General features: G+C 46.0%; 1 protein-coding gene across 4 annotated transcripts in view; it reads right to left on the bottom strand.

Moving 5' to 3' along the window:
• Positions 1-6,015: 6,015 nt before the first annotated feature.
• The window catches only part of HTT (huntingtin), a 107,811-nt gene continuing 101,089 nt past the window's right edge, over positions 6,016-12,737 (bottom strand). For all 4 annotated transcript variants that reach the window (XM_087875537.1, XM_087875538.1, XM_087875539.1 and 1 more), the window contains 4 exons: positions 11,938-12,043; positions 9,835-9,997; positions 8,155-8,315; positions 6,016-6,322 (listed from right to left, as the gene is read on the bottom strand). In XM_087875537.1, coding sequence (XP_087731663.1) covers positions 6,109-6,322; positions 8,155-8,315; positions 9,835-9,997; positions 11,938-12,043 — 644 coding nt within the window. In that variant the 3' untranslated portion in view covers positions 6,016-6,108. The remainder of the gene's footprint in view (positions 6,323-8,154; positions 8,316-9,834; positions 9,998-11,937; positions 12,044-12,737) is intronic.

Here is a 12,737-nt window from a genome sequence, read left to right as displayed (position 1 = left end):
GCTGGAATTAAGGAGAAACTTCCTAACAGTGAGGACCAATTAACCAGCGGAACAGAAGTTTATTTATTCATTATTTATTTATTATTTAAATTTTTATGGTTTATTAAATTTATATACCGCCCTTCTCCCGAAGGACTCAGGGCGGTGAACAGCCAAGATTAAAATACATGCAATATAAAAATTAAAATAAACTAAAACAGAATTAAATTAAATTGGCTTCCCCAAATTTAAAACCCTTTGCCCATAAAATAACCCATTAAAATTTTAAGCCAGCCCGGCTTGCTGAAATAGGAAGGTCGTCAAAGCTCGACGGAAAGTACGGAGATCCGGGATTATACCGCCGTTCTCCCGAGGGACTCAGGGCGGTGCCCAGCCACAATAAAACACGTATATTCATAAGTTTAAAAACAGTTGAAAACATATTAAATAATTTGGCCCTATATTAAAAAAAACTAAAACACCCATTAAAATTCGTTATTAAGACAGCCCAGCCTGTTGAAACAATAGAGTCTTAAGGGCACGGCGAAAGGTACATAGGTCGGGGATCAGACGTATCTCCGGGGGCAATTCATTCCAGAGGGCAGGTGCCCCCACAGAGAAGGCTCTCCCCCTGGGGGTCGCCAGTCATCATTGTTTGGCCGACGGCACCCTGAGGGGTTCCTCTCTGTGGGAGCGTACTGGCCGGTGGGAGGCTATCGGTGGCAAAAGGCCGATAGCCTCGTAAATTCTCTTACGAGATCGCCTCCAGAAGTTTTGGGAGCTCCATCCCTGGAGGTGTTCAAGAAGAGACTGGACAGTCAGTTGTCTGAAATGGTATAGTTCAGGGGTCTGCAACCTTAAACACTCAAAGAGCCATTTGGACCCGTTTCCCACAGAAAAGAAAACACCGGGAGCCACAAAAACACTTCCCGTGCCTGATTATTTCTGGAGCGGCCACAAAACTAGCCTATGTAGTTGAATTAAACATTCTGTTTTCCTCTGGAACTTTTCTTTTCTTGGACTTGTCCATGGTTGGCCTACCAGAGGTTGAAAAACTCAATAAATTGAGTGCCTGCAAGTGTCGCACATTGGCAGTTGCGACGCATATTTTGAGTGAGAGAAGAGCTGCAGCAGAGGGGTGAAAGAGCCACATGAAAGAAGAAGGGATGCAGGTTCCAGAGGACTCCCAGCCGCAGCTGCTTCCCAGCCACGTCGTGGTTCTTGGGTTAGGAGGTGGAGGGATCCCAGCTGTGCCATCCCAGAACCCTTCTGGTGTTAGGTTGAGGGGCCAAATGGCTGAGAGAGGCAGGCAGAGGTCAGTCACTGAAAGACACACCGAAGGGACAGGGGCCAGCAAGAGAAACCCCAGAGGGAGGGTGTATTGGGAAAGGCCCAACATCAGGACCATCCAAGAGATGGTTGACACTATCTTTGTGGGTTGGGTGTCCTCCTGCACTTCTCTCCATTCTTTGGACCTCTTGATGGCATTCTCAGCTAGAAGAATGAATCGATAAACTCGGGGCGCCGGAAGGAAGTAGAGAAAAAGGAAAACCTTAGTTCAGTGATGGCTAACCTTTTCCGGACGGAGTGCCCAAAGTATGTGACCGTGCGTGCAAATGTGTGTGCCTGAACCCCCAAAATGCAATGCGGGCCCGAGGGGTGGGTTCTACTTACCTTTACTACCGGTGGGCTGTGGTGTGTTGGCCATAGTTGGCCATGGGGAGTTGACTGTGGGGAGTTGGCTGTGGTGTGTTGGCCATTGAGTTGGCCATGGGGAGTTGGCTGTGGTGCATTGGCCATAGTTGGCCATGGGGAGTTGGCTGTGGTGTGTTGGCCATAGGGAGTTGGCAGTGGTGCGTTGGCCATAGTTGGCCATGGGGAGTTGGCTGTGGTGTGTTGGCCATAGTTGGCCATAGGGAGTTGGCAGTGGTGCGTTGGCCATAGTTGGCCATGGGGAGTTGGCTGTGGTGCATTGGCCATAGTTGGCCATGGGGAGTTGGCTGTGGTGTGTTGGCCATAGTGAGTTGGGCATGGGGAGTTGGCTGTGGTGCGTTGGCCATAGTTGGCCATGGGGAGTTGGCTGTGGTGTGTTGGCCGTGGGGAGTTGGCTGTGGTGCGTTGGCCATAGTTGGCCATGGGGAGTTGGCTGTGGTGAGTTGGCCATGGGGAGTTGGCCATGGGGAGTTGGCCGTGCTGAGTTGGCCATGGGGAGTTGACTGTGGGGAGTTGGCTGTGGTGTGTTGGCCATTGAGTTGGCCATGGGGAGTTGGCTGTGGTGTGTTGGCCATTGAGTTGGCCATGGGGAGTTGGCTGTGGTGCGTTGGCCAAAGTTGGCCATGGGGAGTTGGCTGTGGTGTGTTGGCTGTGGGGAGTTGACAGTGGGGAGTTGGCTGTGGTGTTTTGGCCATTGAGATGGCCATGGGGAGTTGGCTGTGGTGTGTTGGCCATTGAGTTGGCCATGGGGAGTTGGCTGTGGTGCGTTGGCCAAAGTTGGCCATGGGGAGTTGGCTGTGGTCTGTTGGCTGTGGGGAGTTGACAGTGGGGAGTTGGCTGTGGTGTGTTGGCCATTGAGTTGGCCATGGGGAGTTGGCTGTGGTGTGTTGGCCATTGAGTTGGCCATGGGGAGTTGGCTGTGGTGCGTTGGCCAAAGTTGGCCATGGGGAGTTGGCTGTGGTGTGTTGGCTGTGGGGAGTTGGCTGTGGTGTTTTGGCCATTGAGATGGCCATGGGGAGTTGGCTGTGGTGTGTTAGCCATGGCAAGTTGACCATGGGGAGTTGGCCATGGGGAATTGTCATAGACCCCTTCAGGCACGAGTCCTCTCAACCTTTGGGAGTACATAATCCTCGATTTATGACCACGATGGAGCCCCAAATTTCTGTTGCTAAATGAGACATTTTTTTTAAAGAGAGCTTTGCTCCATTTTACACAACATGGGACGCTGCAAGCATCATAAATACGAGCCAGTTGGCAAGTGCCTGAATTTTTATCACGTGACCACGGGGATGCTGCCATGGTCGTAAGTGTGAAATAGGGTCATCAGTCTCAGTGCCGTTGTAATGGCCACTAAACCAACTGTTGTAAACCTCCAGAAGCTCCCTTAAGTGAAGAAGACGAAGACAAAGAGGAGGAGCCTCTTCTCAATGCACGGGCGTGCAGAGCTGCCAAAAAGGCAGGAGTGGCTCCTCAGGAGGTGGTCTCCTCAAGAGTAAGGCTTGGGGCTAATTGACTGCTCCCCTAGCCTATTTAAGGAGGAACACCGCTTGCAGCAAACTGTAGGGAATAACTTTAGTTCACTCTCCTTCGCGTCTGGATTCTCTGCAAAATTGCTTCTGGGCTTTCTGCCAACTCTGTGATTACCTTATCTTAGAATTCTGGTAGGCTGTTAAGATAGTTTATTAACAGCCTTTGGTTGATAAAGACTGAGTTATTTGAATAAAATAAGCTTTGTATAGAGTTTGTGTGTGCTGCGTTTTTTGTAGCTGGGGCAGAACACACTGGAAACTTGAGCACAGAAAAATAATGGGTTTTTTTCCTGCTACCTTTTGATTTTAGACCCATGAAAAGCAGTTTTTCTATTTGGAGCCATTTTTTTAAAAAATAAATTAAAGAACGCAGATATTACAAAAAGAATAGCTGGCCCGCAAATTTAAAGTAGTTTAAACTCTGTTTAATAAATAATTTGTATGCATACATCCAATGCAGTTGCATATATTTTACGTACATTATATACACCGATGCAGTTCTGATAAAATTTCACTTTGTTAGCAAGGGGGAGGGGAAAAAAAATATGGAGATGAATTCTATTACAGGAACGTTGCTAAGAAAAAAAAAAGTAATAATCAAAATGTCCCAAACCCGTTTGGTCTCACAAGGAGGGCACCCACAGCTCCACCTGGTAAAAGCACATGGTCCTGCAACCCTCCAGCTCAGGATGATGGGCCTCTGAGTGTGCACCAGATGCCCAATTGGGCTGGGGAGAGAAAAGTTCGGAAGAATTTCTGCGGTACTGACAGCCAGTGGCTGGAAGAAGCCCCGTCTTCCTCTCGGATTGCCCTGGGCAGTCTTCACAGCTGGCATCCTAGCTGGCACAAGGGCTTCTGGCACCCTTGCTGGGCAGAGGGAATGAAAGGGCTCTGAGAGGAGCCCTGCTTGCCTGGGCCAGCCCAGCCTCTTGCCAGCTGCTTTTCCCGGACGAAGGGATCTGAAATGAACCCCTTTGGATCTGGAAAAAGAGGGGAAGGGCCCATCACATTTCAGTAGGAAAGGGAGAGAGAGAAGGCTGGCGCCCCGAAAACCCGTGAAGCAGAAGTCATGAAGAGAGAACAGGAGGCAGGAGGGTTGAAATTGTGCAGGGATTTGTGTGAGTGTGAAAGAGAGAGAAAAACAAGGGCCGTGTCTTTTGCCAGTTTTTGTGATCCAGTCGGTCCGGTTTTGAACGACAGATCCTGAACTGCGCCCCACACCCCCACCCCCTTTCAAAGCTACTCTTGGCTGACCACAAGATAATATTTGCCTGGTTTTTTTCCCAAGTCCTCTAATAAAGAGTTACAAAAAGCCACAAAAATCAGGATTGGCTCTCGGTTGGTTTGCGGAGGTTTTTCTTAATCCAAATCAAATGTGTGTGACTTCTCTTAAAACGCCAATATTGTAAGGGGAGATTTCCTAACATGTTTTATTTCGAAGGGTTTTGCAAAGTATCCAAGTTCATTTCCTCCTCTCCTCCTCCCCGATTTCTTATCCGGTAAATCCAAAGCACCTACATAAAATCCTCTATTTTTTTTTAAAAAGATCCAACTGAAAACGAATCGAATATATTTAAACTTTTCAAAGAGTAAGCGTACAAAAGATGGAAGTATGAGTTTAAAAGGTGACACGGGAGTGCATTAAAAAAATAGACCTAAAGAATATACGATAGGAAAAACGGTAACGAGCTATTCAACATACGTGGCAAATATTCTTTTTTTAATTGTGTTAAGTGCTTCCCCAGCCTCCACGCCATTCCTGTATCTTACCATATTATACATCATTTAGAACTATTTACATTGGCTGTTTTTTTAAAACCAAGATAATCGATCCAGCTTTTACATCTAGAGGTATAAAAGAAAGTATATCTTTGAAGGTCTAATTTTCCCACACTTGTACATCAAAATACCTTGGAGTGTGTGTCTTAGTGTATATATGTATGTATGTGTGTGTGTTTGTGTGTATATATATATATATATATATATACATACACACATATATATATATGAATGAATTACTTTGGAGAGAGACAAGAGTGCGTGCATATGTGCGTATGTATATATACATATACATATACATATACATATACATATACATATACATATACATACATACATACATACATACATACATACAGAAAGAAGCAGACATTCTGCGAACTCCGGAACTAAAATAATTAAATTTTTATTCTACTAAGCTTTCGTCAGCCATCTGCTGACATCATCAGAGTATTAAACTACCATTACAGAGATCTCTGCCTTTATATGCAGTAATGGTAGTTTAATACTCCGACGATGTCAGCACATGGCTGACGAAAGCTTAGTAGAATAAAATTGTAATTGTTTTAGTTCCGGAGTTCGCAGAATGTCTGCTTCTTTCTTTACAAATATACCTGGAACACGAATTTTTAGAATAGTTTGTTATATATATATATATAACAAACCATTCTAAAAATTATATATATATATACACACACATGAATTTTCAGTGTCTTTAAAAGTCATTTTCCCTTTTCTCGTTGTCACATTAAGAAAGAAGTACAAATTGCAAAAGAAGACTTGTAGCTAGATGAAACCAAAGGCTTTTTAAATGCCCCGGAGCCGATACTGCAGAATTCACGAGGTTCAGCATGAACGATATATATAAATTTAAGCTGAGATGAGCAAATTTGTTTTGCATCCATATTTTGTCCATATCTTACTAGGTCTCGCTCTTTTTTTGTTTTTTCTTTCTTCCCCCCAAAATTCCAGGCTTTTGTCTTGCATGGCCCAGCCACCACTACCTACGGAGTCATTTGGGTTTGGAAATTTAATAAAAGAAAGCCGAGAGGTTACGAGGGACCTCCGCGGCGTGAGACGCCTTTCCTTCCGTCGTCTGCTCTCTTCTTCAACACGGGGTGATCTTGTGAATGCTTTGTAAGCAGGTCAGCAGGCGGTGGTACGGATTTCCCGGGGAAGAGACCACTTCGAAGATGGACTGAAAGGCTCTGCGATCCAATTCTTCGTCGATCTGATGCCTGTAAAAATCTATGGCCACCAGGCAGAACAAATTGAGGTCGACTTGTTCCGATTTTCCCATTCTGCTGATAATGTGTGGGAGACTTCGGGGGGAGAAAAAAACGGAGTCAAGGATATAACCGAGAGGCACCTGGTTAAAACTTCGCGCAAAGTGTTACGGACTTTTAACTCAGTGCAACGAGGACAGGTAGTAGATCTCGACTTACGACGGTTCGTTTCGTGACCGTTCAAAGTTACAGCGGCCCTGGAAGAAGCGACTTACGACCGTCTTTCAGATGTACGACCGTTGCAGCGTCAAAATTCAGATGCTTGGCAACTGGCTCGTATTTATGACGGGCTGCATTGTCACGTGATCCGCTTTTGCGATCTTCCAACAAGCAAAGCTCACGGGAAATCCAGATTCACTCAACAATGGTGTCCCCCTAACTCAATCATGGCTAACCTTTTTGCAGGGGAGCGCGGGGGGGGGGTGTCACGTGCGCGGGTGCCTACACCCATAAATCTATGCGCCCTGCCCCCGCGCATGCGTGCACAATCATCTCCCCGCTCCCCCCACTCCTGGCACGCAATGGTCCGGTGGGCCCGTTTTTCTCTCTACCCAGGCTCCAGAGCCTTTCTAGGAATCTGGGGAGGGCAAAAACAGCCTTCCCTACCCCTCACAGAGGCCCTCTGGGAATGGCCCGTTTGCCAACTTCCGGTGGGACTGGAAGACCCATTTTTCCAGTGGGATCAAAAGTTTGCAAACGGGCCATTTTCGGCCTCCGGAGGGCCTCCGGGGTGGTGGTGCGGAAGGCTGTTTTCGCCCTCCCCAGAGTCCTAGAAAGACTCTGGAGCGTGGAGAGGGAGAAAAACAGGCCTTCCCCACCACTTCCGAGGTCCTCCGGAGGCAGGAAACAACCTGTTTCCCTACTTCTGGTAGGCCCAGAAGGCCTGAAAATCAGCTAGCTGGTGCACACATGCCAATATGGCTACGTGTGCCACAGGTTCGCCATCACGGCCCTAAAAATTTTTTATCTGCAGTGATTCACTGAACCGTTGTGGCAAGAAAAGTCTGGTCACACGGGGCAGAGCTCACTTGAGCAACAAATGTCTCACTTAGCAGGTTCGCTTAACAAGCAGGCTACTGACTTAACCCCTGCTGAAGTGACTTGCTTAGCAATGGTGGCAAGGAAGATTGTTAAATGGGACAAAACTCGCTTAATACATGCCTCACTCAACGACATAAATTTCCGTGGTGGTCGTAAGTTAAGGACTACCTGTATTTCTCTCTCTCTCACACACACACGCACACGGATTTCCCCCTGGGAACCAAAGGGCTGCTCTTCCCTTCCAAAGGAGACTCTGCAAACCAAATAGGATATCTGTCGGAGGATATACCAAAAGGTGCGTTTTTTCAAGAGGCAGTTGGACTTTTTGGTTTTTTTTCTGAAGACATTTCGCTTCCCATCCGAGAAGCTTCTTCAGTTCTGACTGGATGATGGGGAATGGAAGGATTGATACTCCTTGCAGACAGCTGGTCATTTGCATCCTTTTAGAGGGTCATTGAGGCCACTTGGAGGGTTTATCAGTGTCCTCAGGGTCACCTGAGTTGTGCAAATGGGCGTGAAGCCTTCTTGGAGCTGCTGAAAGGATCTGTGTTGTGGACTCCACGCCCATTTGCACTGCTCAGGTGACCCTGAGGACACAGACAAACCTCCAAGTGGCCTCAATGAACCTCTAAAAAGGATGCAAATGACCAGCTATCTGCAAGGAATATAAATCCTTCCATTCCCCACCATCCAGTCAGAACTGAAGAAGCTTCTCGGAATGAGAAGTGAAACGTCTTCAAAAGAAAAAGTCTTGGGAAAAAAAAAGCACCTTTGGGACAACCATGAACCTGGACTGAGACTCTCCATAGACATCTGTAGGAGGATACATTCCTGAAATCCACTGGCTGGTGGAAGCGCTGACGAAAAAACAGGAAAGGCTCCACATCGCCATGGCGATCGGCGTCCGCTGCGTGAAGTTGGAGAGCGACAGCATCACCCAGTCTCGGACCATGGAGGACTGACCCGTCGTATGCAGGGACTGAAAGACCTGGAGAAACCAAGAGCCATCGTTTATCCTTCGGAAGTTCGGCAGAAGCCGTTAGGTTGAAGCGACAAATATCTAAAACGCTATTATTTCGGGGTGTGCTGATCACGTTCCGCATCCAGTAAGGGATTTTAGGCGTAACGATTTTTTAAAAAAAATCTGTTACTTAAGAATATAGGTAATCCTCGACTTACGGCAGTTCACTTAGTGACCATTCAAACTTGCAACAATGAAAAAAGTGACTAATGGCCATTTGTCACACTTAGAGCCATTGCAGCATCCCCATGGTGACGTGATTTACATTCAAACGCTTGGCAACGGATTCATATTTACGACGGTCGCGGTGTCCCGGGGTCACGTGATCCCCTTTTTGTGACCTTGTGACCAGCAAAGTCACAAAGGGGGAATCCGGATTCACTTAGCAACTGTGTTACCAATTTAAGAACTACAGGGATTCATTTAACAAATGTGCCGAGGGAAGTCGTCAAATGGAGCAAAACTCACTTAATAAATTTCTCACTTGGGAACATAAATTTTGGGCTCAATTGTGGTTGTAAACCGAGGACTACATATATATATATATAGATATATATATATATAGATAGATAGATAGATAGATAGATAGATAGAGATATATAGATATAGCTAGATAGCTAGATAATTAGATTAGATAGATAGAAATAGAGATAATTAGATAGATTAGACAGACAAACATTAGATAGAGATAATTAGATAGATAGACTGATAATTAGATTAGATATAGATAGATAAATAAATAATTAGATTAGATAAATATAGATATGGATAATTAGATATAGATAATTAGTTTAGATAATTAGATAGATAGACTGATAGATAATTAGATTAGATAGAGATAATTAGATAGAGATAGATATAATTAAATTAGATAGATATAGATATAATTAGATTAGATATAATTAGATAGAAATAGATAATTAGATAGATTAGATAGACAGATAGACAGATATAATTAGATTGACTGATAGATTAGATAAATATAATTAGATAGAGATATAGATAATTAGATTAGATATAGATAATTAGATAGAAATAATTAGATAATTAGATAGACAGATAATTAATTAGATAGATATAGACAGATAATTAGATTGATAGATATATAGATAATTGGATTAGATAGATAGATATAGATAGATAGATAATTAGATTAAATAAATATAGATAGATAATTAGATTAGATAGATATAGATAATTAGATAGATAGAAATAGAGATAATTAGATAGATTAGATAGACAGATATAGATAATTAGATTGACTGATAGATTAGATAAATATAATTAGATGGAGATATAGATAATTAGATTAGATATATATAGATAATTAGATAAAAATAATTAGATAATTAGATAGTCAGATAGATAATTAATTAGATAGACAGATAATTAGACTGATAGATAGATAGATAATTGGATTAGATAGACAGACAGACAGACAGAAAGAATGAGCCACCATGGCTTACCTTGTGCCATAAAACCTTACCTTGTAGAGTACTTTTGCCATAAATTGTGGGTAGGGTTGCTGGTTGGATAAAAATTCCCCAATCACTTTATTCATCACGTCTTGCGGGGGGAAAAAGTCATCCAGGAATTGAGGGAGGATCAGAGTTACCACTCGGGCTTCGAAGGGGAATCCTTTCCTGACCCTGCGGAGAGAGCCCGGCCGTCAGTCTCCAGGGCCGGTCGGCCGGGCAGCCAGCGCCTCCCTCCGAGTCTTCTCCCTGACTTCAGGGGCCCCCAATGACAGAACTGCCATCGTAGGTTTGAGCTTCGCATTTGGCTAGCTGCCAGTCTGCCATGATGGGAGGGGGGGTGGGGAAGGCTAACTACTCGTCGTACCATTACGAGACACCAGCTTAAGGTCAAAGCGCTGGGAACGGAAGGCAACGGCTCACCAGCCCGCCCCCTGTTGAAGAGACAGTTCCCAAAACAATTTATTCAAATATAATTGGACAATAAGAGACCAAGGGGTGGTGGGGGGGAGGAACTGGACAGGGAAAGTTAACCAGAAATTTCAATTCTGGCTTTGCTATACGGTCATCCATTTGACCTTTAGTATAGTAAACCTTTCACACCAAATGGGAGTCGAGGGTCTTTCTTCGTTAAGGGACGAAGTTGGGGCAAGACTGACACCCGGCCCTCCCACAGAAGTTTTCCAAAATGTGCTACCTGCACTGGGATGGCAACTAACAGCAGAAAGCACAACAGAGCAAGTGGAAACACAATGTGGGCCCTCCCCACAGTGCTGTGGTCCGCCGGCAGCCTGCAGAGCTGGCAGCGGAGTTGGACAGTGAGGAGGCTGGGGAGGAACATGGGCCAATCCTGCAGTCTGGGGAAGGCTTGGACGAGGGCTCTGCGTCGGAGGCAGAGATGGGGCCAGGGCCATCGGGGAGTGATGTGCTGACTCCAGAGCCTCCAGAGTCTGACGTCAGCGAGGCAGAGGAACAGGGGGAGCTTGTTTCCAGTGCACGCATGCGCAGAGCTGCCAGAAGGCAAGAACAGTTAAGACAAAAGGGGCGACTTAGGAGTAAGGCCTGGAGATGATTGGCCCCTCCCATAAGACATAAAGGAGGAGCAAAGGCACGTGAGCCTTTGCAGGAAGCAACTTTGTTCGTGCTGGTTGGTTTAAATTCTGAAGCTCCGTTTTGACTCTGTGCTCCGTGTGGCCTTGCAAAGCTAATTGCCAATTTCCTTATGGCCATTTTCTTCGTGGAAGCAAAAGATGCTTGAAGTAGGCCCACCGAGTGCACCCGGGGCACCTTCGCTCTCTCTCAGCTAAAGGTAGTCCTCGACTTACAACAGTTCATTTAATGACCGTTTAAAGTTTCAACGGCGCTGAAAAAAAGTGACTTAGGGCCCTTTGTCACACTTAACGACTGTTGCGGCATCCCCATGGTCACCTGATCAAAATCCAGACACTTGGCAACTGCCATTTATGACGGTTACAGTGTCCTAGGGTGGTGTGATCCCTCTTTTGAGACCTTCTGACGAGCAAAATCAATAGGGAAGTCCGATTCACTTAACAACCGGGTTATTGACTTATCAACTGCAATGATTCACTAAACAACTGAGTCAAGAAAATGGGGCAAACCTCACTTCACACAAATGTCTCACAAGAACAGAAGTTTTGGGCCCCGTAGTGGTCGTAGGTCGAGGACTACCTGTATTCTGTGGGCTTTCTGAGACATTCCCTTTACAAGCTCAGTTGCCCAGAACGCTATCAAGTCATCCCATTCTGAGGAGGCTGCTTCTAGGCCCTTCCTTGTCCTGGGTGTCAGCCCAATTACTTCCTCTCTGCCTCCAAAGACCAAGGAAAGGGGGACTGTCCGGGATTCACAAGAGGAACGGTGGGAGAGAGGGGATGGTTCTGTGCTTGCAGTGGGGCTGCGCTATTGTGCGTGCAGCTCCATTTACACACACAACAGGTGCATGCGCCCGCCACTGAGTGCAGCCCAGTTTTGAATGGGTCAAGGCCTGGTACTGGACCGTGTAATTATAAATACAATTACATTTATAAATGGAAAATAATTGGGAAATTGTATTTGTTTTGTGCAGGGACTAATTCTTCCTGGCTTTCTGTTCCTACCGGTCAAAGAGGACAGATACTCGCTCCATTGCCACGATGACCGATTCACTGTCCGGAGCTGCCGAGTGGGGATCAGCGCTTCGTCCGGGACTGACTTTCTCTTTTCCTAAAGCCGCAATCGGGAGTAGGTGGGTAGGTGGGTGATAAAAATAAGAATCGTTACTACAATCTCGTGAGATCGATCAAAGGGAATTGACAAGAAAGGAAGATTGACAGAACGCAGTGTCAGCTGTGAAGGGTTTCGGTGATGTCTGAGCTGAGTTGTTTTCGTGCAGATGCCTCGTTATCCGACCAGGAGAACTGACAGCTCTGAAGTTGCTCCCTAGGTCAGGTAACGAAGCATCTGCACAAAAACAACCCAGCTTAGAGACAAACAAGGATCTAAAAAACCAGGATTGTTGAGAAAAACAAATTGAAGGTCACTGCAGTCGTAAAAATCGATTTATTTTGAGCCAGCCGTAAAAAATCCTAATCCCGTGATGAGGTGGCACGCAACGCCCTCTCTGTGGACACACGAGCCGTTGCCCCAGTTCAGCTCCGCCGTGCATGAGCACACGCCTCCTGCCGGCCACCTGGTCTTCGGGTCTCTGCCACGCATGCACGGGTGACGGGGTGTGTGAGGGGGGCCACGCGCGCATTGCGTTTTGGGGGTTCAGACTCTTTGGGCACTCGGTCCAGAAAAGGTCAACACTGTCCTAGTCCCACACTTGTCCCACTGGCACACGAATTAAACACAAGCATTTGCTTGCTAGGATGAGTGGTGCGGTGGCCTAGAGGTGGAGCTCTTGCCTCACAATTGG

This window comes from Pantherophis guttatus, chromosome 8 (assembly GCF_059756535.1).
Source record: "Pantherophis guttatus breed Tessera chromosome 8, ASM5975653v1, whole genome shotgun sequence".
Taxonomy (NCBI): domain Eukaryota; kingdom Metazoa; phylum Chordata; class Lepidosauria; order Squamata; family Colubridae; genus Pantherophis; species Pantherophis guttatus.
Note: the sequence above shows the minus strand (reverse complement) of the source record. Positions and strands in the feature narration are given on the sequence as shown.